This window comes from Papio anubis, chromosome 1 (assembly GCF_008728515.1).
Source record: "Papio anubis isolate 15944 chromosome 1, Panubis1.0, whole genome shotgun sequence".
Classification (NCBI taxonomy): domain Eukaryota; kingdom Metazoa; phylum Chordata; class Mammalia; order Primates; family Cercopithecidae; genus Papio; species Papio anubis.
Window position 1 is genome coordinate 127116187 of NC_044976.1, and position 27403 is coordinate 127143589.

The 27403-nt window shown below is 51.5% G+C and overlaps 2 protein-coding genes across 30 annotated transcripts; both read right to left on the bottom strand.

The window, feature by feature from the left end:
• Positions 1-279: 279 nt before the first annotated feature.
• Positions 280-26771, bottom strand: LOC101005783 (protein CROC-4). 29 transcript variants are annotated; one of them, XR_002516685.2, is made up of 8 exons: positions 26482-26727; positions 25831-26003; positions 23268-23342; positions 17993-23002; positions 11229-13222; positions 4152-4285; positions 3394-3511; positions 280-632 (listed from the first exon to the last, which is right to left on the bottom strand). XR_002516685.2 is itself a non-coding variant. In XM_017947933.3 (8 exons), exons 1-7 carry the CDS (start codon positions 26537-26539, stop codon positions 3397-3399), a joined length of 669 nt encoding a protein of 222 aa, XP_017803422.2. In that variant the 5' UTR covers positions 26540-26703; the 3' UTR covers positions 280-632; positions 3394-3396. The 29 variants fall into 29 exon arrangements, 9 of the variants coding, with proteins under 9 accessions (XP_017803422.2, XP_021780560.1, XP_017803432.1 ...); XR_002516686.2 differs by lacking the exon at positions 17993-23002 and having other exon boundaries at positions 11229-11328; positions 13209-13304; positions 26482-26703; XR_002516684.2 differs by lacking the exon at positions 17993-23002 and having other exon boundaries at positions 11229-11328; positions 13058-13304; positions 26482-26703.
• LOC108581774 lies at positions 8454-9583 on the bottom strand. The gene is given in 3 exon segments (XM_017947985.3): positions 8454-8750; positions 8752-8995; positions 8998-9583. Coding segments are annotated over 3 exon segments (549 nt in total). The 5' UTR covers positions 9182-9583; the 3' UTR covers positions 8454-8629.
• Positions 26772-27403: the final 632 nt, after the last annotated feature.

The following is a 27403-nucleotide window of genomic DNA, read 5'->3' on the forward strand; positions in this document are numbered from 1 at the left end:
TCCTTGGCTGGAAGCATTAGCCCATGACTTGGACTTGGGACTGACCGGATCATGGATGGAGTTCTGGCCTTGGGGTGGCTGAGGGCGGTGGAAGGAGCCAAGATGTTCACTCACCGCCCCACACCCTACCAGGTAGGAGTTCTGGTATTAGAGGCTCCCCCACTTCTGTTGCAAGGTTGGCTTCTGTATCACCGATCTCTGTTGGAGGAAGCCCAGTATTGCCCCCTCTCTTGCAGCCCCTCCCCTTCCAACCCTGTCCAGGTATATCCACAACCACTATTAATGTGATTCAATATTCAAGAGTCTTTATTGAAGACTTGAGATGGGACTTCCATCTCAGAGGATGTGGGAATCCCAGTTCAAATGACACAGGATAAACTGGGAAGGGCCAGGATGGACAGGTTGTGGATATGGGAGTCATGGGTCAAAGTCTTATCCCAGATGGCTCAAGGTACAACGGGCTGCCTGGGCTGGAATCTGGGTCCTCCCCACTTCCATTCTGCTGAAAGCTTCTTGAAGGAGCTGGTTCTCCACTTCAACTTGCTAGAGCCTAGCCTCATCTTTTAGTCAATTGGGAAGGCTTCTCAGAGGGAATCCAGTCCAACTGGATGAAGTACATTCTTCTTTTTGGTCTGAAAAGAAAATTGTCAAGCGTAAAGAAAAATACCTTTTTTTTTTTTTTGAGATGGAGTCTCATTCTGTCATCCAGGCTGGAGTGCAGTGGCATGATCTTGGCTCACTGCAGCCTCTGCCTCCCAGGTTCAAGTAATTCTTATACCTCACCCTTTGAGTAGCTGGGATTACAGGCGCATGCCACCATACCCGGCTAAATTAGAGACGGGGTTTTGCCGTGCTGGCCAGGCTGGTCTCGAACTCTTGACCTCAAGTGATCCACCCGCCTCGGCCTCCCAAAGTGTTGGAATTACAGGCGTGAGCCACCATGCCCGGCCAAAAACTACTCTTTGGATGGAGACTTTAGGAGGAGGCAGAGGACAAACTTCCAGCGGTCTTGGAAGGAGCTCATGTTCATCAGCCAAGGTGAGGAGCTAGGGAAGGGGTCATCACAAAGGGATCCGCCATGACAGTGGCTTGAGTCTAGGCAGCTCTTCCAGGTGCTCTATCCAAGGCAACGGGGGGATAAGGGAAATGCCTAAGGCGGAAACTCAGATCCCAAGAACAGGAGAGATTAGGCAGGGAGCCCAGGGGACTTTTTTCAGGAAGGCAGGGAGCAGGCTGCACTTGGGCTAAGAACCAGCCCAGTAGACTTTTGGTCACTTCCACAGCTCCCATGGCCTCTTCCCCAATCCTGTCTTCAACCTGCAAGATGTTTATCATCTCTCAGACTTTACGCCTACACTGGAGAACATGCCAAGAATTCCACCTATCTGGTCCTCTCTTCTCTCAGTCCCTCCATTTGTGTTTCAGAAGTCAGCACAGCGGGGGAAGGGGACATATGCTTTGGGGTCTACGAAGCCCCACTTGAAGCCCAGCCCAACGTACCAGTCCTGTGACTCTGGGAAAGTGTCTTAGCCTTCCTGAGGCTTTGATTCCTCCTTCATAAAGTGGGGACAGTATCACCTGGTTTTCAGGGCTGTTGGGAAGATTAGCTGAGATAATGGCTACGGAGGGGCTTGCACAACCAAATGGGCACAAATCAGGGTCAGCTCCCTCCTTTCTGGGGTGGGGAAGCTATGTCCAGGAAAGGCAAATAAACCCAGTAGGGGCTGCGCAGGAATCAGGTGTCAGGCACAGCTGTGGGCACAGCCTTCCTTTCCTGCCCCATCCAGGGTTGGGAGCCAGCAGCTTTGGAAACCCCCAAAGTTCACCTCCCTTGACTTCTCCAAGAGCCTTAAGATCTGAGAAGAGAATTTCAGAAAGAGGAGGGGATCTCAGCCATGGCCAGGCATGGCCCAGCTCCACTTAGACCAGTGCGGCCTTTCTTCTTCCTAGACTCTCCTCAGCCTCTCCCAGCTCACCTCCCTCCTCCCTGCCCCAGCTCCTCCTTCCCCTACCTTTGCCAGCTTTCCAACCTGGATCTTGACAGTGTGGAGGAGTGGGGATGAGAGGTCCGCCTTGCCCATTGCATCAGGAACCCCTCAAATGTAAGGACTCTGTCTTCTCCAAACCTGGGCTCTGCCAGGACTGTTTCCCTGACTCCCTCTGGCCCTCTTCCTGGCCCGGGCTGGCTCCCAGGTCTCGAGGTGGGCCAGCTGTTCCTGAGTGCCCCTCTAAGTCTGCCAGTGTCTCTCCTTCCATACTCCCTTGCCCATTCCTTGCTCTGGATCCTCAGCCCACCTGGGAGTCCTGCTATTCCTTGAGTGGCTAGATTTGGGGGAACGACAGAAGAGACTGGTGTCTGTCAGGGCCTGGGAAGGGGTGGTGGATGCAGCTCCATGCGGTGCCCTCCCCTGGGTGGGGAAGGAGGAGTGCAGATGGAACAGCCTTCCGCCTGTTACACCCTCCCAGCCCCAGACAGAGCCAAGCTCTCCTAGCAACGGTACAGTAGCTGGGAAGTAAGTGGGGTGGGGGAACAATGATATCATAAATTATCCCCAGCCCCTCCCTCCCAGCCCACCCTTCCTCAGTTGAGAATGGCTTCCTTTTTCTCTCCACCTGCTCCTCATTCAGGATTCCCTCAGCAAAGCTAGCCTCTGCTTAGTGCCCCTTATAGATGCCCCTCGAGGTCAAAGTGACCATTCTCTGCCTTCCAGTTGGGGTCCAGAAGGAGGGAACTCTCGCTATCCCAGGATCTGAGGCCCTGTTGGAACGTTCCCCGCAAGGCAGGAGCTGGGAGACTGGCTTCCAAAGGGGGAGCCCAGAGGGCCTGGGAGACTATTGCTATTCCATGGTCTCCGGCTCCTGACTCTTTCTGGGGTGCTGATGGGGACACAGAGGGGGAATTTCAAAGCATTATGTGGCATTTACTCCTCTTCTGTAAACAGAAGGTTTGGGTGGGGGCTCCCAAGACTTTAAGGGGCACTCAGACCTCTCACCAAGCTAGGCAAGTCTCAGTTTCCCAATTCTAATAGCTGGAGTCCAGGAACCCTTTTTTTTTTTTTTTTTTTGAGACAGAGTCTCGCTCTGTCGCCCAGGCTGGAGTGCAGTGGCGCGATCTCGGCTCACTGCAAGCTCCGTCTCCCGGGTTCACACCATTCTCCTGCCTCAGCCTCCGAGTAGCTGGGACTACAGGCGCCCGCCACCGCGCCCGGCTAATTTTTTGTATTTTTAGTAGAGACGGGGTTTCACCGTGTTAGCCAGGATGGTCTCGATCTCCTGACCTCGTGATCCGCCCACCTCGGCCTCCCAAAGTGCTGGGATTACAGGCATGAGCCACCACACCCGGCCCAGGAACCTTTATGAAGTCACTAAAGCTAGGTGGCATTCCTTCCTTACCTCTCAACTCAGCCATGCCAAGCCAAGAACCAAAGAGTTGGTGCTATAGCCGTATAGATCTTGGTTAGACATGGAGAAGGACTTCCCAAGACAGGAATAAGCAAGATCATGGAATTTCCTGGTTGGAGAGAGAAAAAGTCTGTCGTAGTAGCAGGAAACTGGATGGGAACCTCTTGAATTCTATCTCATTAATTCTTTCTTAGCCACATTAAATAACATGTAGTGTCTGGCACAGAGCCTGACACATAGTAATCCTCCACTTAGACTATTTTAAAAAATCATGTTATTATGAATTTTTATTGGATGGATATCAGGAGAAAGGGATAAATCCCTGGAGACCCATCTTCCACCCTCTAGGAACCCCACAGGAAAATCCAGATAGGAGCTAGTGCTCTGAGGTACAATATGGCAGCCAATTGTCATGGCAACAGCAGAAGAAGGAGTCTGGTTGGTTGTGGGGGCGGTGCTGGGAAGCCAGCTGGTGCCAGATGGACAAGCCCAGCAGAAGGCATCCCCAGCCGGGTGAAGCTGATGCCCCGTGCCCAGGGCTCAACCTCCATATGCCAGCCTCAGCCTGGTCCTTCCCTCCAGGCCTAAAGGCCCCATTGCTGTCTGTGGGGGATGATGCCAAAACCATTCCTCCTCCTGACTCTTGCTTGTATAACAAGGAATGACTGCTTGGAGACAAAAGACTGTCCTGCTGAAGGTCCCCCTGGCCCATAGGCTGATAGATCTAAATAGGTCTGAATTATGCTCACTCCTGATGATGCTGAGGAGCCATCACATCGGGGACTTGAGAGGTCCTGAGCAGCAGGATGCACAGGCACCGTTCTGTACACCCGGTGGAGATTCCACAATGGCTTGTGCTGCCTGGAGGACGAGGAGATGAGGGCTGCAGGGAGGGAGCAGGGCAGGTTAGGGGCAATGTGGCTGAGCTGCACCCTACCTGTCCCCTCCTCCTGGTATGTTGGGCAGCATTCGCACCAGGCCAGTGGATAAAAGAAGCTGCCATCATGGAGTTCACCACCTAATTGTTAACAACGGGTCCCTCTTGAAACAGCCTCAGCAAGATGCTCACCTCCTTCAGACCACGAAAGCCCCAGCCACGGAGCCCAGCCACATTTCTCAGTCAGGCCTCCGTGATGGACTGCACCCGATGATCCATGGCCCTCACAACCCCCCTTCCTTGATTGCCCCCACCTATCTCAATGGCCCCATAACTGCGTCCCTCTGCACTTAGCATTTAACACTAAACATCTGCACACAGCCTTAGAAAACACTCATTCCCATCATCCTGTTTGATCTTCAGGATAACCAAGGAAGGCAGTTAGGGTCCAAAGACATGAAGGGACTTGCCTAAGGTCACCCAGCTGGTAAGTGGGGGAAGCCAGAATTTGTATCCTGACCAGCCTATCCAATTTCAGAGTCAAAAACCAAAAGCTCCTTCTTTTGCTGTCCTTCCTGTGGACAGAGCCCCACTGACTATCAAACCCAGAGCAGCCTGCAAGCTGAGGTGGTGTCCACCAGCATTCTGCTGCTTCATGCACCCTGAACCCAAACATTCACTAGAAGGGCCAGTGCAGGCTGGGCACAGTGGCTCACACCTGTAATCCCAGCACTTTGGGAGGTCAAAGTGGGCAGATCACTTGAGGTTAGGAGTTCGAGACCAGCCTAGTCAACATGGAGAAACCCTGTCTCTACTAAAACTACAAAAATTAGCCGGGTGTGGTAGCAGGCACCTGTAATCCCAGCTACTCCGGAGGCTGAGGCAGGAGAATCGCTTGAACCTGGGAGGTGGAGGTTGCAGTGAGCTGAGATCGTGCCACTGCACTCCAGCCTGGGTGACAGAGCAAGACTCCGTCTCCAAAAACAAACAAACAAACAAACAAAAAAACCCAGTAAAATCCAGTGTGCCCAACAAGGTCTTGGAGGTGGGGGGATGGGAGAAAGGTCTCTACACATTGCTGATTAGCAGTAGGTGACACTGAGGCCAGGCCAGGAGAGGAGCCTCTCCCAGGGAAGGCAAGAGTGGGTGTGGAGACTAGGGTAGCTTTGGGACTCCTTTTTAGCTATGGTCCATCTTGTCTTTCCATCCTCTCAACACAGCCCTCCCAGAAGCGGGAGCACTGTGCAGGAGCTGGAGGGAGACCCCATGCTGGGAAGATGAGAGACGCTCAAGCAGGGTCAGTCCCAAGCGGGATCAGTCCCAAGAGCGTCAGGAGACAGCATGTATAAGGAGGGGAAGGAAGGCTGGAGAGGCCTGGCAGGATCAGGAGTTATAGCCGGGAAGACATGGGGAGAAGGCAGGGGCAGGTCAGCGCCTTGGTGCTGGGGCCCTGGGGCCTTGGTTGGATGATGGAGAGGAGCCCATCCTGGGGACAGCTGGACCAGACCATGGACGGCCTCACTGTGAGACCCTGGCCTGGTCTCAGCTTCTCTCTCCTTCCTGCCCAGACCTGGTTAAAGCCTGAGGCCACCTCTCAGCCCTCCCTTCCTCCAGCCCCATTCCACCCCACTCCCTGGGAGTTAAGCCCCCTCACCTGACAGGGCCACTTCCATGGCCACTCACAGAGAAGTCTTTGTGCACAAGCTGGGCCTGGGGGATGGGTGGTGGTGGGCACTCCCACTTACATTCCGCCCAGCGGCCAGCAGCAGCCTCACCATCTTCCCATCTGCCTCTCCAGCCTCTCATCCCCTTTCTTGAGGAAGAATTCCCTCGGAGCCTTGGCCCTGGCTACTACCTTACCCCTAACTCCCTCCCTCAGGATGGTTCCAGGACTGAGCTCCTTCTCTGCTGCTTTGCTCCAGCTCCCTGAGCCACACAGCCCTAACCACTGAACCTTTTTTTTTTTTTTTGAAACAGAGTCTTGCTCTGCTGCCCAGACTGGAGTGTAGTGGTGCGATTTCAGCTCACTGCAACCTCTGCCTCCCAGGTTCAAATGATTCTCCTGCCTCAGCCTCCCAAATAGCTGGGATTACAGGCATGGGCCACCATGCCCAGCTAATTTTTGTATTTTTAGTAGAGACAAGGTTTCACCATGTTGGCCAGGCTGGTCTCGAACTCCTGACCTCAGGCGATCCACATGTCTTGGCCTCCCAAAGTGCTGAGATTACAGGCTTGGGCCACTGTGCCCACCCTCTCTCCCTCCCTCCCTCCCTTCCTTTCTTTCTTTCTTGTAAGAGAGCTCAGAGACCAGCTTGTTGTCCCACAAAGTCAGAGCCAGTATCCCTGTCCCCCAAACCCCAGCAGCCCATCCCCTGCCCTGACCTCAGGGTGCTCACTGTGCTGAGGGACACCAACCTCCTCTTCTCCACATCTCTCCCCAGAAAGCTTCCATAAGCTTGCTGCCCCGCCATGTGGAGGGGGAAGGAGGGATTCTGAAGGCGGGTCGTAGAGACATCCCTTCCTCAAGTGGCTTCCAGGTCTTTCATATGTCCTTCATTTGTTTGGAACTAGCTGAGAGTCAGTTAAGTGTCTGGCTGGGCTCAGTGGACAACCAGATGCCGGAGTCCTCATCCCTCCTAGGAGTGGTTATGTGTTGCTCTCCAGCCACGCCCTACACCTGGCACCTCTGAGGCTATCAGTTAACTGCCCCAGCCTCCCTGGTATAGCACATAAGGTGCTTTACAGAGCAACTCCTACCTCTGCTTCCCTTCTCCTCCCAGCAGACTCCCTGCGATGGCCATGCTAGTGTCCAAACATACCCTGCTCTTCCTTACCTCTCTGCCTTCTTGAATGCTGTGGACTGTCCACCATTCACCTCCCCAGACTCAGTAGACTGCCAAATGCCTGTTTTATCTCGTATCGCTTATTCCTTGGCATCCTCCAGGAAGCCTTCCTGCGCTCCCCACAGGTCTGCAGGACAATGCTTTCCAGACTGTCTCCTAATCATTCGTGTGTCTGCCTCACCCAGTAGACTGCCAGTTCCTCAGAGCAGCGTTGTATTCCATGCTCCCCTTGAGCATAGCTCCTCTCACAAAGGAGACCCTCAGTGCCTCCTGAATGAATGCCCTGACATGGAGGCAGGGGTACCAGAGGGAAGGGTATGGATGAGAGAGGTGCTACACAGGAAGAAGTGATGGGCTTTGATGTGGCTGATTTGGATGTGGGGACAAGTCCAGGAAAATGTTCAGGAGTTGAACCTGGGGGCCTAGGATTTTAATGAGGCCACCGACAGAGGTAGGGCAGCAGAAGCACAATGCGGAGGGAGCATCCAAACTGCCTGGGGAATGGCCCACCTCCCGGGTTTTGGTGGGAAGTGGTACTTCTATGCCACTACAGAAACTAAAAACACAGGTACTCTCTGGGCCCTCCTTGCAGCTAGAGCCTAGGCATGTGATCCAGGCTTGGCCAAGCAGATATACGGTTCTAATCCTTGAACTGGGGACAAATGGCAGGACCACAGGTGGTAGTTGGCAGTTGGGGGTGTCAATCCAGAGTTTAAAAGAGGTCAAGACTAGGCTGGGCACGGTGGCTCACCCCTGTAATCCCAGCACTTGGGGAGGCCGAGGTGGGTGGATCACAAGGTCAAGTGATTGAGATGATCCTGGCTAACACTGTGAAACCCCGTCTCTACTAAAAATACAAAAAATTAGCTGGGAATGGTGGCGCACACCTGTAGTCCCAGCTACTCAGGAGGTTGAGGCAGGAGAATCGCTTGAACCCAGGAGGGTTGCAGTGAGCCGAGATTGCGCCACTGCATTCCAGCCTAGGTGACAGAGCGAGACTCCATCTCAAAAAAAAAAAAAAAAATAATAAACAGGTCAAGACTAAAGAAACGAGGGAGAGAGGCTGGGTGCAGTGGCTCACACCTATAATCCTGGCACCCTGGGAGGCCACAGAGGGTGGATCACCTGAGGTAGGAGTTCAAGACCAGCCTGGCCAACATGGTGAAACCCTGTCTCTACTAAAAATACAAAAATTAGCCTGGTGTGGTGGCACGTGCCTGTAATTCCAGCTACTCAGGAGGCTGAGGCAGAAGAATCGCCTGCACCTGGGAGGCAGAGGTTGCAGTGAGCTGAGATTGCACCATTGCACTCCAGCCTGGGTGACAGAGCAAGACTCTGCCTCAAAAAGAAAAAAAAAAAAAAAGAAAGAAAGAGAGAAAAAAAGAAAAAAAAGAAAGGAGGGAGAATTTATAACTTCAAGTGATGGCTGAAGTGATAAAAGTGGTGAGAAGAGTGAGAAGGAAGAGAAAACAAAGTGCTACCAGCAGAACCTGGGGACCCCTTCTAGTTAAGGAACTGGTCCATCTGGAGGACTGAATGAATGGAACCAAGAACAGATGATCATGGATATAACAGAATAACCGAAGGTCAAAGGAAAAGACTGAGAAAATAGCATAAAATTTTCCATAGGTCAAGGAGGACTGGGCTTGGGAAGGGCCAGAGGTCTTTGTTGAGGAGGCTATGAGTGGCCTCTGAAAGGGTGCAGTTTTACCAGAGTTATAAAGATGGAAACCAAAGTGCTGGGCTGAGGAGAGAAGGTGGAGCATTTCCTCAAGTACACAGTCACCTTTCACAGGCCCCAGAGAGACCCTCAAACTGGCAAATGATACTGCCTGGCCACATCCTACCCTCTCACTCCTCCTGCTGATATTCCCCATTCTGATTCCTCCAGTACTTTTCTTATTACTCACAGTCCTCTAAGTCCTCTGGGAACTAAGCCACGTGCTGAGGCCTCGCTACCACCCCTGCTCCTGTGCTCAACCTTACATCTTTTCTGGGGGCCGCCATTCCTGGTCTTTCCCTCCTTCCTTCTCTCTCCATCCTCTCTTCCCAATTCCATTAGCAGGAAGATTCAACAGTATTTCTGGTCAGCCAGGAAGTCCTTCTTAGGGCCTCAGTCTCTTCCATGTCCACTAACCAGAGCAGGCTTTCAGTGCACACCTGGTCAGGCAGCCATCTTACAGGCGCCAGTTACCTAAGATGGCGGCCTCCCTCACCCTCCGCTTCCGTTCCCACAGCTTTGCCTCCTACCCCTGCCTCTTTCTTTCCGAAGCCTCAGCCCAACAAGGTGGGGGGCCAGGCTGGGGAGCCAAGGCCGGAGGAAGCAAGACAAAAAAGGACAGAAAAGCTGGCCCCTTGGCATCTCTCTTTGGCATTTGAGTCCAGCTCAGGGAGGGAGGGCAGAAAGAAAGAAAGTAGTGTAAGTTTTTATTTCTGTCCTCTTCCTGCCACCTCCCCCTAGTCCCTCCCCCAACACTTTGATGAAAACAAAATCTCTCCCTTTTTTTCTCTTCTCCAGCCCCCCTCCCCTTTTTTCCTGGCTTCTACCATGAGCCTCCTGGAATGCAAATGAACTGTATTATGCAAATGTATGCAAATCAGGCTTAACGAGCGGAAGGAGGGGGCAGAATGCCTAATGAGTAATGGCGGAGGGTGCAGATGGAGGGTGGCAGGAATGGCCCCCTCCTCTTCTCTGTTCCCACAGCCTAGAGGTTTGCTGGAGGTAGCCGGGTGTCCCTCACTTCTGGGAAAGAGTAGAAGGTCAAAGCCCCATCGCTTCAGCTGAGAAGTCCTGGGATGTCCTTGGCTGTGGTAGGTGAGGGGCAGGCGAGCTTGGGAAGAGAGGGGGTTAAGTATAAGGGGCTGGTGCTCACTTGCATTACCTTGCCCAGAGACACTGCATGCACCAGCTTCCTTGCCTATGTGGCCTGCCGATGGCAGAACCCTCAGCTTCCAGTGCTGAAAAGAGGGTGACGCTTATGCATGCCATGGCTTGTGCATCAGAAAGGAGGATTCTCAGGGGAAGATTCCCAGCCAGACCCAGGTTCTTTCTGGGGGTGGGGGTGAAAACTGTCTCTCTTTGTACTTTGGGAGTGGGGGGGAGGTTGCCATGGCAACATAGCATGGAACACCCACCTCCCCAACATCCAGCCCCAGAGGACCTAGGAGTTGGGGGGATAATGGATTGACACCCCCGATGCCCCCACCACCTGGCACTGCCAGCCGGAGATGGCAGCATCAAATCCTAGAGAGAATGGTCCCTTTGTTTGTAGGCGCACGGTGTTGGGGGAGCAGGCCTGGGCACACAGAAGGGCCTTTCCCAGGCCCCGTTCCAGTTTGCGTGACTCCCACTGGCCTCTGGAGACTACTTGTGGCCATCCACTGGCCTCTGTGTCCTGGCAGATGGTTGCCCCCTTGCCTTTTCTCCCATGGGCTTGCCAGCTACTGCTAGGTATGCCCTGTCCCTGAGGCCTTCCCTCCAAACCACTTCAGACAGAGGTAGCAGTCTGTTCCACCTTTTCCTGGCTTTCTTGAACACCTCACATGCCCAGTCATGCATCCTGTGGAACAGGGGCAACCTGCAAACTCCCCCAACCAGCAACAGCCCCGCTCCACCCAACCGAGGCAGAAAGACTCCTAAAGGAGGTATCAGACAGATAGAAAGGGCCAGGCTGAAATTCAGGAGCCTGGATCTTGGCATTTCTGCTAACCAGCTGGGCAACCTGATCACACCTCTTCTACTCCCATGGGATCTGTGAAATGAGGAATATAGGAATGATGATATCTAAGGCTCATTTCAGCTCTACCAGATCTATGCCCTCCGTATCTTACATGACCTAGGTTAAATCATTCTTGAAATATAACTTTCATTCTTCCTACTACTGGAGCAGCCCTTCTCATTCAGACTTCCAAACATGAAGACAAACCCAATTGCCCAGAGACAGAATGCCAACTTCCCTCAGCCTTTGCCTCTCCCTGAGACTCCACGGCTGACTGCAAACAAATCCCACAGATTCAAAAATTTAGAGTCTTTGATAGCTGACTGTACAGACAGGAGGGTCCCTCCTAACCCTCTCAAAGGGGGTCAGCACAGCCATCTCACTCACCGCCCGGGAGCTGTCCGTGGTGCTGGATGTGGCTCTGTCGTCCACAAGGAGGAAGAAGGGTGGGAGGGTGTTGGAGCACCCACCCGCCCCAGGTGAGAAGCTAAAGGGAAGAGAAGAAGCAAAAACATTTGGAAACAGTAAGGAAAGGGAAAGAAAGATGATGCCTGAAGAAAGTTTCTCCTCTCTGAAGACCTCCAAATCGTCAATATTACTTTGAGGAAGGAAAAGCACAAAAGTCATCGAATCTCTGATAAGTTAGCGTGTTCTTCCTCTAGATCCTATTTGGGCATCCACAGGGAGGTGGAATCATAGTCCCTTCCCTTGGGGAAGAGCTCAGATTGAGGTGGGAGATAAAGTACAGATCTCTAAATTCCGTTCTAAATTCTAAGGCTCCTACAAGGAATTTAGAAATAATAATTAAAAAGATATACAACCTGTCTGATAGTATTATAGATATCAGGAGTTTGGGAGGAAAGGCGGGGAAAGGCCGGGGCATGTTTGTGTGTGCACAGTCTGTTCCACCTACACAGGCATGTAGGTACATGCATACGTGTGTGTGTGTGTTTCCCAGGTGGAGAGGTGAGTCTGCATCAGTGGTTCATAACTTCAGGTGCACATTAAATAATAATGATGCCTAGGCATCATTTCCTCATACTCTGATTTCATGGGTCTAGGGCTGGGCCCAAACATCAACATTTTTAAAAAAGCTCCCCAGGTGATTCAGTGCATAACCAAGTTGAGAATCACTGATCTAGAAGAAAGCAGGTCAGAAAAGGTGCAGGGATGAAGTCTGATTAGCTGGAGGAAGAGGCAAAGCAAAGATCCTTAAAGAAGAAGGGAATGAATAGGGAAGAGAAAGACAAGCATGTAACTCCTCTCTCCTGGGAGCTCCTGGATGGCCCCTAGGCCTGGCCTGGAGATGAGACTGGCTCAGGTGTTGGCTTGTCTCCTCTGTGCTGTAGAAGCTCAAACCCACCCTAAGGCAATGAGACAAACTGTCTCCCTACTGCAGTCCCTTGTGCAGCAAATGGGTGCAATGACCCTAAGGGGGTGCTGCTGCTCCCCTTTACCCAGAGGGTCCCCAGGGAGGCGGCTGTGGAAGGTAAACAGCAACAATGGTCCCTTTCAGTGTCCAGACTCCAACCCTTCAGCCCAATTAGCAGACACAGCAAACAGCAATTCAGCAGCCTTCAGCCGCTGTCATAACAAACTCAGAGCTGCCTTAATGGGGGGATTAGGGCAGGAGGAGGAGGGGGTGTCACTTCGGCCCTGGGAGAGCCTGGGTGGCAAGGAGGGGGTTCCCCTTTTCTCCTTATCTATCCTATCTAAATACGCACCCACCCACCCTTCCTTCCATAACTCTGCTCCTCATTCTCCTCAAAGCCCCAAGAATGCTTTTATAGTTTTGTCTGCTCCTTCCCTCCAGTGATTTGAAGGAAGGTGAAAAAATAAATAACCAGATTCCAACTTTCAAACCTTGAACATGCAGACCTCAAGAAGGACTTTCAGACATAGGGGCCTGTGTGTCTCTGGTGGGTTACCAACCTCAGGAATCGCACTGGGGACTGGGGGGATGTTGGTTTGTGAGGCGAAGGCAGAGAAGACATCCCTTCTTAAAGTCACTCAATTATGAAGACAAGTCTGCATGCTGATAGGCAGGTTTATAGGATTTGTTAATTATAGCCACTACCTAACTTGTCCTTTAATTTAATAAACTGTGTTTTTAGTTACTTAGAATCTAGGAGCTTAATGGCATAAACTTGAAATTATCATTTACACATGCTGTATTTATCTATGTAAGTCAGTTTACCCATCCTAAGTGCTCTTACCAATAAGTCTTAATATCCATTAAGGAGAAAGAAAACAATGGCCATTCTGCCACGTGGACTGCAACCTCTTCCCTTTATCAGACTTCCCAAGGGCTGTGCTTCCTCTCCCAAGTCTTCAGATACTTCCTACCTAGGTCCCCGGGAGTCTCACCTTGACTTCCAAAGCTGGAAAAGGAGGAAGTTCCTCAAGTTAAATGTTATGAGATCCTCAGTCAGGAACACGCCCGAGAGCTTCCCTTTTTACATTCTGAAACCAATCATATGCTATCAGTCTTTCCAAACTGTAGCCTTTAATCTTTCTGCAATCTAAGAATTACCCTTTAGCCATGAGTGTCATAACAGTATACGATCTTTTATATAGAATTCTTCATTTTCTGCACACAATAATCCTAAGGGTTTCTTATTCTCATTATACAAATATCAGAATTGAGGCTCAGAGATTTGCGTGCTTGATAAATGAAAACACCCAAACATGAACCTTGGTTTGGTCAGATTTGCTGTTTCTATTTCTGTCTCTCCCACGGTTTGCTGACTAGGATGATTCCTGTGACTGTAAGAACTTATCAACAAAACACTTTCCATGCCTGGAATTGGGTGGGAGGAGAATTTGTCCCAGAGTGAGGGTGTGGCTGATAATGCAACACTTGGGTCAAATATTTGAGAGAAAATTGCCTTTGGCTTCCTGGACCTAGAATTCAATAGGAGGGTATTAAAATGAGGGACTGAGGAGAGAAATGAATAAAGAAGTCAGCTTAGAATTTGGTTTCCAGTAAAAATAGTAATGTAGCAGTATCTAAAGAATAGAACTGAAAATTCTTAGACACAGGCAGAGGTGTGATTATACAAGAGAGGAGATTTCCTAACTGGTAACTCTGGTTAGGGCTTTCTGAGCCCCTTTTAACATGGCTTCCCTGCACTCCCGTCCCACAGTTCCCCTGTGGGGTTCAGTTGGAGGAGATGCGAGCTGGTACAGAGCGGGTGGGGAGAACTCAGCAGTGTCACTGTGATGTCTGCATTTGGTAACCTCCTTCCAAATCCAAGAGTGTCTGTTCCTCCAGGTGTCCCTAATGTCACGACCGAGCTTCCCACCCACCGTGGAGGCACACACATCCAACCTCACACCAGGTCACACACCACTCAGTTTCTCACCCTCATAAAGCAGACACACACAGCTCACAAACACAGTCACCCATCACTCTCCTGACAACCCCACCCACACACCCACACGCACACACCATATGTTCACATAAGGCAGACACAAACCCTCACCCCCACATCCCTCCTGGGCTCTATTCCTCCTTTCCACTGAGGTGCTGGTTTTGTAGGGCATCAGTTCTCAGCCCCCCAGTTCCCTCTATTCTCCTTTGGATATCCTGAGGTAGCTCAAATGCGCTACCTCAGGAGACAACAATAATGATGTAAACCCACCGTGGTTACTGATACAGGTTCTAAGTCTCATGTGAATGAGCCTCAGTGGATCCCAAATTCACATTTCCAACAAGCTACATGAAAGGTTTTTGTTGTTGTTGTTGTTTGTTTGTTTGTTTGTTTTTAAAAGAATCCTATCTTTCTTGGTGCTGCTTCTCTCATCCCAGCTCCCAGCCCCTGCTCACAGGCAGGGCTTTTCTCTTGGTGCGCCTTCTCCCTCCTGTGCCCCATGTCCTCCAATCTTAGCTCAACCCCGTCTTACCCTCCCTGCCCAATCTCTCTCCAGTTGTTCCCACAGGCAAGTGCAGTAGAAAAAGCACTGGGTTGGGTTAGGCCAGGCACAGTGGCTCACGCCTGTAAACCCAGCATTTTGGGAGGCCAAGGCGGGCAGATCAAGAGATCAAGATCATACTGGCCAACATGGTGAAACTCCGTCTCTACTAAAAAAAAATACATACAAATTAGCTGGGCATGGTGGTGCGTGCCTGTAGTCACAGCTACTGGGGAGGCTGAGGTAGGAGAATTGTTTGAACCCAGGAGGGGGAGGTTGCAGTGAGCTGAGATCACATCACTGCACTCCAGCGTGGTGACAGAGTGAAACTCCATCTCAAAAAAAAAAAAAAAAAAAAGAAAGTAAGAAAAAGCGTTGGGGCACTGGGTTGGAAACCACTGAGTAACATTAGCAACTCATTTGAGTCCGTGGTTTCTCATTGGTAAAATGGGGTTAATAACAACTATCTCACAATGTTGAAAGAGCAAAGAAAGGGATGCAGGCCTAGTGCCCAGGAAGTAGTGTTAGGAATGATTAGTCCTCGCCTAAAACCTGCTCCCTTTCTCCCTAATCCAGTCTCCACCTGCCCCTCCCCCAGAAAACCCAAATCCAAATGGCTGAGAAAGTAAGAAGCTACTAATCTCGCCTTCCTCTAAATCGCTAAAGGAAGAAGACATATGTATTCTAGGCTCCCTGAAGCACAATTTTTTTGAGTTTGGATTCTCTGATATTTCTCCCACATAATATATAATTGAATCATTATCTTCTAGCTATAAAATCAGGTCCTGGGAGGAAATGTTAAATTTACACAGGAAACTGGAGTCAGTCAAGGTCACTTTGTCCAGTTCTTCCACCCCCTTATTACTCCTTCCTGCCCCGTGTCGTGGAAAGCCAGGTGCAGGCGTATGGGATGCGGAGCTGCAGTAAATGCAGAGGGGGCTACTTCTAGCTTTGGCTACGTTGACTTCTATTCCACAAAGTGACTCTAGACTATACTCCTTTCAACTGCACCTAAACACTCTTTCGCTTAAAATATTTAGGTCAAGCCAGATAAATAGATTCTTTTAGAAAAGTCCCTGATTAATCTAATTCTTTGCTTTCTCTGGGCAGCATAGATACTAAGCTACACATTCCTTTGTGTTTGAGATCCTCAGAGCTTCTCGAGGCCATTTGTTCTTGGAGATGATTTCCAAGAGTGAAGATGGGGTGGAAAGGTTAGGTGTCCTAAAAAGCCCCAACTCAGCCCCTCTGGTCAGTAATGACAGAGCAGCATAAGGATCTTTCAAAGAGATTAGCCTCAGGTCCTGGGGCGGAAGGAGGAAGGCGAATGCGAATGGAACCGAGATTGCTCTGCACTCCACTGCCTCAGAACCCAGACTGGGAAAAAGGTTCTTCTGCCACCCTGCTTACATTTTTGAGCAACCCTCCCACCCCCAGCACCTTCAGTTCTATCTCCACCTATTTTCACATAGACACCCCCATCTTCCAACCAAGCTGGATAGCCCTACATGGCTTTAAGGAGCCGACTTAAGCAAAGACCAGTGTTCTCAGGTGACTTCCTCCAAACTCCCCCACCCAGCCATAGCTGTGGACAGCCTGTGGGAAACTGTTCATCAGCTCCCGCTGGAGGGAGAGGCCTGAGCCGGGAGCCGAAATAACTCTGCAGCTAGATTTCAACTGATTCTCCCTTGGATCAGTTTCCCAATCAGTGACCCAGACTGCCAGAAAAGGCCCCATCCTGAGCGGGGACCACCAGAGGGCACCACAATGAGGCTTCCTTGCTCCCCTCCAACTCTGCTGGGGGAAAAACATGGCACCTGGCTAAAGTGAAATGGGACTGTGACTCCTACCTGTGCCGACTGGGGTGCTGGGGGGTGAAATGTCGCCCGAACCAGTGAAGTCTCTGTCCTCTTCTTGTGTCCTCTGGTGCTGGTCAGTCCTCGCGGTTCTAGCCCCTCGCTCAAGCCTCCCCTTCCGGCCCTTGAGACCGGCTTTCTCCGGGCCCCTCTGCGCAGTGTATGGGGTTATTTTTACTTTCGGTTATCTAGCTTTATGAAGACTCCACACCACTCATACAGCTAGATAACCAAAGATAACAACCAACCCCGCCTCCTGGCTGCTGTCGCCGCCTCTTCCACGCAGCCTCCCGGCCGCCGCCGCCGCCGCCAGCACCTCCTTAGCTTCCCGGTCGCCCGCCAGCGGGAGTAGGAGGGAAGGGACACGAGTGGAGTTGGAGGGGAGAGTGAAGAGTGAAATGAAGTCCGAGACAAAACAACAACAAAAACCTCAGACACCGGGATACAGACACGACAGAGACCGAAAAAGGCGTGGAAAGGACGCAATGACCGGTGGCGTCGAAGTCCGGGAGTTGACCCCGACCCAGACCCAAAAAGCTTCTGGTACCCCATTTCCCGCTCTCTCATTCGGGCCAGGAGCAAGAGTTCCGCTGGTCCCAGGTGGAAGGGACGCGCGGGCTTTTCGTGCCACCCGGGAAGACCGCAGGGACCCAGGCAGAGGCCTCCCCAGCCTCGCCGTTTCTCCACTGCCCTCCTCCGGAAGATCGAGGGCGCATCCGACAGCCAGAGCCCTGCCTTCGGCGGAGCCCGAGCCTGGCGCGGGATGGAAATGGGGAGCCGCGGCTCCGACCCGGCCACGTCGCCAACTCAGAAGGGCGGTGGAAGCGAAGCGGAGCCCGTGTCGGGGAAAGAGCTGGATCCAAAAGGCCGACGAAAAGGGGAAATAGGCAGCCAAACCCAGGAGGTAAAAACCCCGGAGATGCCCTAACAGGAAGCAGGGAAATCCCGGCGACCCAAAGAGAGGGGAAAGGCTGTGGGGGGAGGGTGGGGGCGACCCAGAGACTCCCCAGCGAGTCTCTCGAGGAGAGAAGGAAACGGCAGAGACCCCACCCGGGAAGAGATCCGGGAGAGTACCCAGGAGAAGGGCGGAGGAGAGGAAAGCAGAGGGCGACCGGGCAGGTGACCAGAGTCCCAGGCCCTGCAGAGCCCCGGAGAAACGGCTTTGTGCAAAGAGGACCAGAGATCACCCAGGGTTGTGAAAATGGCCGGGGGTTCGAGGCGAGCGGTGCCCTAGGGGTGGGTAGGGGGTGCGATCAGGAAAGGGAAACCGCAGCCCCGAAGAGGGTGGGGGCTCGGCCGGCCCCTCGTGGCGGACGCGCAGGCACGCCGGATTCCGAGGCGCTCTCCCACCTCGTGCCCCATGCTGGCCAGGCCACTTACATCGAGCCCAGGGTGCCCATCCGTGCTCTCCCGCGCGGTCCTCCCTGCCAGTTCCCGCCCCTGGAGCGCCAGGGCCCTGAGTCCCAGATGTCGGGGCTCAGCGGACGCCGGACAGAGAAGCCCGCCGTGCTCTTAGCCTCCGTTGAGCCTAGGCGAGCAGGGTGGAGCGAGTCTCACCTCCTCGCTCCCTCCTCTGCCTCTGCCGCGGCTCTGGCCCGGGCGCGCTCCGGCTCCGGACTTTTCATTCATCCTTTCACACTCCCTCCCCAGGCCATCCTCTGATTGGCTCTACCGCGTCTGACGTCACCGGCTCGTTCCCCACCGGCCCCGCCCCTCCCCCTTCCCCGGCCGGCCGGGGAGCGCAATTGGGGCGCCCTTCCCCCCCGGAGAATGGGGATGGGGGGACTACTACGTCTCTGTGCTGATTCTCAGCCTCCTGCTGCCTCACTCACCCCGAGACCCGCCTGCCACCTCCAATCCATTGCCATTTGTGGTTTTGATCTCCAACCTCACTCATTTTGTAGGTTCTACATATTCCATTTTGGCCCTAGGTATGCTGCACCAACACCAGGGCACAAAGATAGAAAAGAGGCCAGGTGAAACCCCCTCAGAAAGAACCAGATGACTGCAGACTCTACTCCTACCTGCCTCCTGCCATCAGAATATTCTTTGTGCTTCTTGGGTTCTGATCCTTAGCAGACTGTGATCTTAACCTTTTAGAATGGGCAGGAACCTGTCTTGCTGGTTTTCAACCCAAAACAATGAGGGAAAGATTCTGAAGTTTAGGATTCCTACAGGGAGATGCGGGTGTTGAGCGGTGCTGAGCCCCCTTTTCTGCCTTGCAGAAACTGGAATATCTCTTGAATGTGTTCGCAGCACCAAAGTTCCAGGTAGGGAAGGCTGGGGTGAGGATTCCAGCTGGCATCAGCCAGGGCAAGACCCACAGATTTTCATCCAGCCATGGAGGCCCTTGTTAGCGCCTTCTTACCCTTCCCCAGCATGGTGAGACTCTGACCTCTAGCCCATGGTCCAGCTCCAGGTGTGTCTGGAGAGCTGGGGTTATGGGAGGAGGATCGCCCTCCAGCAAGGTTCCGTCTGAGACTTTGCCGACCTGGCTCCTTATCTGGCACAGCGCGACATTCCTGGCTCAGCCTCTCTGCGCTGGGAATCAGGGCTGAATAATGCCTGGTCTCAACCTTGAGAGGTATATACTAGGCGGCAGGCAGGATCCAAATCCCGCTGTCCAGTAGAGCTGGAAGAACGAGCTGTGGGCCCCTACCTGAGGTCTGCCAGGGAGCAGCTCGAATTCCTGGTCCCAAGCCACCCTTCTACCCACTCTACTCTCCACTGCCTTACTAAAAAAAAACTATGACTCAGATACCTGGAGCCTGTCAGCCAGATTAACCTGGGCCAGCTCCTATAACCATTGGTCCCTGAACACTAGGCCACCAGGGGCATGCACCAGGGGATGACCAGTTTTGTCATCAGTCCCCATTGGATTGTTTTATCTGCCTGTCTGCACAGCCCAGGACAAAGCCAAGCCTGAAAGCTGTTCTTGGTTAGATGCAAGCCTGTGGGCAGTGGGTTTAATTCAGTGCGTCCCCCAAAGATTGGAGAATGTCTGAATAATCGCTTCCACTGATGTTGGCAACATGACTGCTGGGTGGGAGGCAGTTTGGAATAAGATAAAGCCTGGGAGCCGGGTGTTTCCCTACCAGGATGATAATATGGGGCAGAAGAAAACAATCTAATTTCCCAGGTCTCAGGGCGCTCGCAGGGCTGGGCTTGGCATAGCTTTTTCCTTCTGTCAGTTGCCACAGGGTCTCAAGGCCCTTACCCAAGGGAAAGGCTTTCTAGATGCTTCCACAATGTCAATTTTTTCACCCTCCAGTACAGGGAACACATCAGCCAATGATGAGGAGAGAAGGAAAGAGACAGAGATAGTGTCCACTCCCTGTTTTCTTTCCTCCTGCCCCCTCCCAGGTGCTCTTGCAGCTTAGAATGAAGCACTCGGGGAGCACAGCATTGGGGTCCCTGTCTCTGCGGTAGAGTTATGAAAAAACCCAGAACCCCTCTCAAATATTCTCACAGATAGACCTACCTCCTGGTATGCTGCTAAAGGCATTCCCTAAATGCATACCCCATCTGGCCTGGAAAATCTATAGGCTTTCCAGCCGTTCCCCTCCGTGACTATAAATCCCCTCAAAGATTTCTCATGAAACCACGCCATACCCATTTCTAGGATCCCCAATACCCTCCAGACATTCCAGCAATTCTAGCTAGGGCCTATGCTTCTCCAAACATACTACCAACTCCCCCTACAAATATCTCCCCATTTGCCCTCCCACGAGATCCCTTAAAAGCACCTTAAGCAAACCTTCCTCCCTATCTACCCTCCCCTCACCAGCACCTGGGAGGCTGGGGCCATTGAGGAAGAGTGAGCTGTTCTGCTATAGCTAAAACTCTCCCCTTTCTCCTCTGTTACTAATTTCCAACCAAGTCCTCTGCCCTCTGTGGGGCCCAGGCTTATCAGCACAACCGCTTATCCTGGCCTGGGCTGACCAAACAGTGCCGCAAGAGGCAACTGGAATCAGCATGAACCTCCTTTCTCTTTCAGCCACTGCTGTATTTTTATTTTTATTGGAGTGGGGAGATAACAGAAAGGTTTTTTTGTTTTGCTTTTGTTTTTGTTTTTGTTTTGTCATCAGAGGCTCCCCCTCTCCACCTCTATTGGTCAAATTCAGACCCAGCTGGACTTCCTAAAAAACCAAGGTCAAGATGGAAATGGGTATGTTTAGATGTCTTCTGAAAATATATCTAAGTTTCTCCAAGTAGCTTGATAAAGAGCAAGATCCCTCTGCCTCTTAATGAGGCTTTGGGTTCTACGTAGGTAGTTCAGCCTAAACAGAGTGTCCAAATACAAGGAGGAGAGACCCCCAACAAAGGAAAATGGAGATTAGTCTAAATTGTCCTGGCACTACCCACATAAAATCCCCACTTCTGTCAAGGTTGCTGATGAAGTAATTTTTTGTTTGGTTTTGTCTGGGTGTGGTTGACAACCCAGTCTCCCACCACCCCTGCTCAAGGATAAAGGTGAGTAGGGCATCTGTCTTTATTCCAATGGAGAAAGAGCTATCAGTCATGAAAGAAGCAGAAAGCTCCCCACCATCATGTTAACTGGGATTGGTTTGTATACCATTGTTCCAGTTTCAAAAAAGAAACTACCTGGATGGTGGCAAATGAGACAGCCTCTCCAGAGAAGGGGCAATTTCACACATATTCTTGTCTATGGTAACTAACACTACGCCTAAAGCATAGTGGGTGCCTAGTAATTGATCAATTAATAGAGATCTGTGTACCGTGAGTGTGTCTGCAAGTCTGCATTTGCCATCAGGTAGATTGAGGGCATTACGGACGGCGAGTGAGGGTCTTGGTAAGTTGTGTTCTGTGGGATCTGTGGGGGAGGGGGAGGGGAGAGTTATGTCTATTGTGTTGTGTGTTCGTGACTATTTGATAGCTCCTTTGACCAGAGGAGACCCTTCTACTAATTAGATACAGCAGGCCTAGAACAGTATAACAGCTGGAGTAAAATGGGTGCATTAGGTGCCCTTTGGGCTTGGCCCACCAGCTTCAGCATCCCTGAGAAGGTCTCAGTTGGAGTAGAGTCCTCTGGTTCCAGCAGACCGCAGTCAGCTGAAGTGTTCTGTAGAGCGGTGGACTGCAGACCCCACCCTGCGTCTTCCAGGGAATTTCTAGGGGGCTGTGGGGAGAGCACGTCGATGCCCTGGTGCTGATGTGAGACTGTAAGTGTCTTGATTAGCCTAGGAGCCCGCATTTTTTGCCAGTGCCCATCCCCACCCCCATCCCTTATAGCCCTGATGCCCACCTATTGTCTGTGTGCCTGAAGAGGCCCAAGTAGAGAAAAACATGGCCAGAATTACGCTCTCTGGATGCAGCTCTTGGATGGATCTTTATAATTCAGGTTCCAGAATACATTTTGGCAGTCAAGCACTTTCTTGAAATAGTCAGGTAATTAAATAAAAAGCATATATTTTTTTCTTTGTTTCAGTTACCAGGTTAATTTGCCTTGAAGACACAGATGAAAGCTGCATTTGGGAGAGGGTGGATTCAGATATTTATTTGTCTCATAAGTGCATCATTATGAACAATATCATACATTTTTTTGCTATAGAAATCTGCATTGTCTATGGGATAGTGACAAAAACAAGAATTAGCAGTAAAAAATACTGAGTCTGTGTGAAATATATATATATATATAAAATATCTATTCATGTGGGCAGAAAAGGTAGGAGGTATGGAGAAATAATCTGGAGGATATCGTCCCTAAGGATGTCACACTTCTCCCCACGAGAGTGGTATTTTCCTCCTATTGAGGGGCCAGCTTGAGAATTCCTTGGGCCTGTGTAAGCACTGCCTTCCTTGCCTACTCCCAGTTCTATTCTTGAGCCCACACATTGCTCACTTGCCTGAGAACCTTATGTGTCCGGAGGGGGGGGTGAGAACAAGGTGGCAGAGATGGTAGAGGGTTGGTTGGTTCATCCAGACTGAGTCCTTTCTGCAAGACCCTCAACCATTGGCAAATGGCCTCCTTAAGGGGCATAAGCGTGAGTGTGCAAGGGTGCTATGCATCACACGCACGCGCGTGCACACGCACACGCACACACATGCACGCGCGCGTGCACACGCACACACATACACATACATGCGCGCCCGCGCACACACGCACACATACTCAAACTTATCAACTCAGACCAATGCAACAACAAATCCACAGATATTCCCAGCAGTACCACCTCCCAATGCTTGCAGCTGTATATCCTGGCATACATACCCACTCACAGTTATTTAAGCTCCTTGGGTCCCCATTCACCATAACCCACACTCCTCTTCTTTCTCACCTCTGTTACCCAGGTACAAGTATCTCTGTTCCCTTCTCCAACCAATCATCTCCCCCAAGGTCAATTGGCCTCCAACTCTGCCCTCAAGAGCCTACGGGAGAAGGGGAAAGAGTTCCCTGTATCCCCAATGCCTTTCCTCTTTGTCACAGAACTGGAAGCAGGGTGACCTATCATTGACTATGTAGGTCTTTCTACAATTGGAATAGACCAAAATTAGGGGCTGAAAGCTGGAAGAGACAGGGAGTGGGGTAGAGGGGTACAGAGAACAGGAGAAAACATAGGTGACATAGGGCCAGTTTTTCTTTTCCTCCCCCACCCACTCCACCATCAGAAACAATAAATAAGAAAATAAATACCCCAAAAGCCATAAGTGGCCACCTACGATGACACCAGAAAACAAATGAGGCTGCTGCTTCTTGGATATCCAGCTCCTGTCAAGGAGGAGAATGCAAAGGTTAAAGTCCTTTGAGAAGTCCAGCCTTCCTTCCCTGACAACCCCCAACCTTCCTATCACTCTCTCAGCCACTCCTTTTCTCCTAGTCCTGCATCTTCAGGACCTGCAAAGTCTATGTTCCCCTCTTCAATCGCCAGGCTTGAGGCTGCACAGGGGGATAATGAGAAAAGCCTAGACATGCAGGCAGGGCCTCCGGCCTGGGCCTGTCAGCTCCATCTTGCCTGGGCAACTCTAACCCAGCCTTATCCTCACAACCTCTCCCATCTCCATCCAAAACCTTTGGGCCCAGGAGTTTGGCCCTGTTCAAACAGCCTGTGGAGATCTTGGACTTAAATCTAAGGAAGTAATCTCCTGCCCAGTGGACATTATCTCCTTGCAGATTCCTGCTGCCTGGGGTCTATGGGAGAGCATGCTTAGGATAGAATGAAGGAACTAGGGTTAGAGATATATTTTTGTCTGTCTAGATCTAACGCAGTGTAAACTGTAAAATGTTATACACATTTACGATATTCTCAATCATGTTATCTCTCTAGCTTTCTCCACTCATCTCTGTTGCGACTTATCTACCTATCACCTATCCATGTATATCTCTCAGGATCCTGTAGTGATCAATTTTCTCCCTCTCTTTTTCATACACACAAAAGGTGTGAAGACAAAGCATTTATTTTTCATTAGTGTTGGATAGGAACCCAGTCTCAGTACTTTATAGTTTTATCTTTCCAGAATTTGGCTATCAGGTTAAATTATGATTTGGGGGAGAGGCATGTATACTGCAGGTGACCTAGCTCCTAAAATACTGTGATGAGTGTTTTTACACGTATATGTGTGTGTGTTTGTGTGTGGGTTGGGTATGCTGGTGACTTCTTCCATCTCAAACTCAATTCCACAACTAATTTTTTTTAAGTCAGGAAGATAACCTACCTAAATGTAGGAAATCAGAAAAAAGGGGGGCTGGGGAGCAAGGACAAGCCTTACATCCAAGCCTGATTTCTAGGAGGGGTGCTTTGAATGCCCCCTCCCCACTTCTAACACTCACAAATACTCACTTGACTCCCAGCCTCAGCTCTGCCAGCCCATCCATTTCATAAAGGGATGTCTCAGTCTGAAATTATCTTCATACTAAAGAAGGGGCTACCCCCACCCCACACCAATTTGCTGACACGCTAGAAAACAGACATAAGGATGGCTCTTCCCTCCACCCTAATCAATGAGAGTTCTGGGGTCCCTGGGGCAGTTATCCCCCTCATCACTGATCTCTGCCCTGCCACCCCCCAACAAAGCATACACAATGCCTAGAGGAACATGGTGATGAAGAACACAGCCCAGCAGGCATGGAACATGTGTGTGTACGTATGATGGCTGGCAGCCTTAGCCTCTCCCAGCAATCTGGCCTCTGGGGTTCCAAGAATAGTCTGCTCCGCTCCAGCCTCCACTACCCCACAATGGCCCCAATCTTGTCTCCCAGAAAGCACAGTGTGGGTGGGGGACTAGGGGCAGGAAAAGTGCCTTCTTTCTATATCTCCTGGCCTTCCGTAGGAAACACACACACACACACACACACACACACACACACACACACACACACAACCCCTCCATTAGATGGGTGTGAAGAGGGTTGGGGTAGGGTTCTCTCCCCTTCTAGAACCTAAGCATTTTCTCCGACACCTCACTTGCCTTTAGGTTCCACTCAGCCCCTTTCCCACCTGCCAGCTCATACCATAGAAAAGGGGGGGGGGAAGGGGGATTAAATTAATCTAAATCCTATAAAATGTTTTTGGATTGTTCCCAATTATGGTCTCCACCTTTCTTTCATGGGGGGACATCTGGCTCCTTTCCCCCCATGCCCAAGTCCCTCAGACTTTGTCCTCTCCTAAAAGCTGAAGTCTCTAGGTCAGAAAGGAATAAGAGCCAGATCGAGGAAACAAGGTCAGGAGTCCAAATACAGAACCATTTTTCCCCTTCCTTCCCATCTCCACTACAGTTTCCTTCCTGCCTCTCCTCTGGTGCAAGCATTAAGATGTTGGCCATGTCTGGTGGAGAGAAGGGAGGGGCAGATTAATAGGATCAGTAGCACCGTGACCCTAAAGCCCCCCTACAATCCCATTGACAAACTTAGTGAGCTGTCTCCAGCCGGCATGGGCTGGGGGAAGGAGGGGAACCAGGAGCCACTCTGGGGCGGGTGGGCAGAGCCACTGCCTTGGGCTCAGCGATAGGTGCCCAGGAGGCTGGAGGTGAGAGCCCTGCTGCCAGCTCCACCTCTATACACATACCTCATCCATTTTGGGGACCCCCTAAATCTTTTATCAGCCTTTTCTTTCTGTGATGATTTTGCACCAGCCTCCATTAGCCAGTAGGTAAAGTAGGAAGGTTAGGGCGTCCTGACTGATTTTAGGGGATCTCTTCCCACACCCAGCCTAGATGTCTGAGGGGGCTGGGATCCTCCCTGGACCCGAATGGGCACTTACCAGGCTTCTGTGAGGAGGAGAGACTGTTCGGGTGGCCCCTGCGGCTGGACTGCCTCTCTCCCCCCAGCTCCTAGCCTCTTGTGGAGTGGAGGATGCAGCTCCGATGACGTAGCATCTGTCTATCCATTCAGGAATTTCGCTTGCCTCTCTCTTTCTTTCTCTTGCTGCTCTCCCTGGAAAGGCAGCAAAAAGGGGGTGCTGCCCCTCTCTGGAGACACTACCACCACCACCACCAAAATAACAGCCCACTCTGACGAAACCCCTCCTTCTTCCTTCCAATGCCTGTGTGGGCAGGGGTCTTTGTCACCTCCACTCTGCTTGCCACCTCCCCTACTGCCTTTTCTAACCTGAGGCAGGAAGAAGGGGCTAAGGGAAGCTATTGTTCCTCCAGGCCACCCTCATCCCCAAGGGAGGCAAGAGAAAGGGTGTGACAGAAAGACTTGGTCCCTAGTCTCTGAGTTTTAATTCGCTTAGGAACTTGAGAGAATGATTAAGTGGTGTGTGGAGGGTAAGGCGAGGAGCTGATGAGGAGTCATGGCAAGGTGACACAGTTTGCCATTTGAAGGCTCAGGGCATTTCAGGCCCCCCTTCCCAGGCCTCCCCTCAACTCCTTTCGTGGTCAGCTTAACTAATCACAAATCCAGATCTTACTTGTGAAGGAGACAGTGACAGTCGGAAGATGAAGGCTGGGAGCTGGAGGGGGGCGCATCTTGCAGGGAGATGAAGGCCAGCACTTGGAAGTCTAGACAAGAGAAGAGAAGGGGCGGGACCACAGAGTCAAAGTGGGAGATAAATTATCTTTTTCTTAGAGGAGGGAGAGGAATTTGGGGGTTGGTTTCCAGGGCTGGGGTCCCGATATTTGGTGGAAGCTGGGGCCCAGAATGGTACAATGGTCGGGTCTCTTTTCTCTCTCTAACCCCCACCCTCAGCCCCTCCCTTTTTCTCCCTCCCACTCTTCCTGGTCTGCATGGGAACTCGGTCTGAGCTCGACGTGACAGACAGCAGGCCTGCATGCTAATGAAGTTTGTCTCAAGTTCATTGTCAAAGCCCCCCCTTCCCCACGGCCCCCTCCCCTCCTCTCTCATACACAAATCTCCCTCCAACTTTTGTCCCACAGACCTGGAGGCCACTTGAGTCTCTGCTGGCTCCCCTCTCTCACCCTCCCCCACTGCTTTCAGTCTCCCCTCTCCTCACCACCTCCCTCAACTGGGGGCGGGAGGCTCTCTTCTCTCCCTGGTGCCTTCCCAGCCACCTTCTGGCCTGGCGATCCCTCAGCTCTGAATGAGGGATTCTGAGGGCTAAGGTCAGAGTCTATAGACTGGGTCCTTCTTTCTCCATCTTAAAGTAGGGAGACTTTAGAGGGGTGAGAAAAGGCAAGAGACTCTCCCCACTCACTGTTCTCTGCCCCCCAATTCTCAGCCCTGTCCTGGCCCAGTCCCCCCATTCCAGCCCCACTTCCCCTCCCCCATTCCTCCCATTATGATTATTTTGCTCTCCCCTTGATTACATCTGCTTCACTAGCTCAGAAATAAAGATCCTTTGAGACTAATTTTGCACCCCCCTGCAACTCCCC

Bases quoted from the DNA above. Each gene is read 5' to 3' on its own strand.
- LOC101005783 (XM_017947933.3), bottom strand. From the start codon at position 26,539: ATGCGCCCCCCTCCAGCTCCCAGCCTTCATCTTCCGACTGTCACTGTC. The intron at 26,004-26,481 runs GTAAGATCTGGA...CTGCCTTTCCAG, and splicing joins TGTCACTGTCTCCTTCACAA to GGAGAGCAGCAAGAGAAAGA. The intron at 4,286-11,228 runs GTGAGTGAGATG...CCCTCCCTGCAG, and splicing joins CCACGGACAGCTCCCGGGCG to CCCTCATCTCCTCGTCCTCC.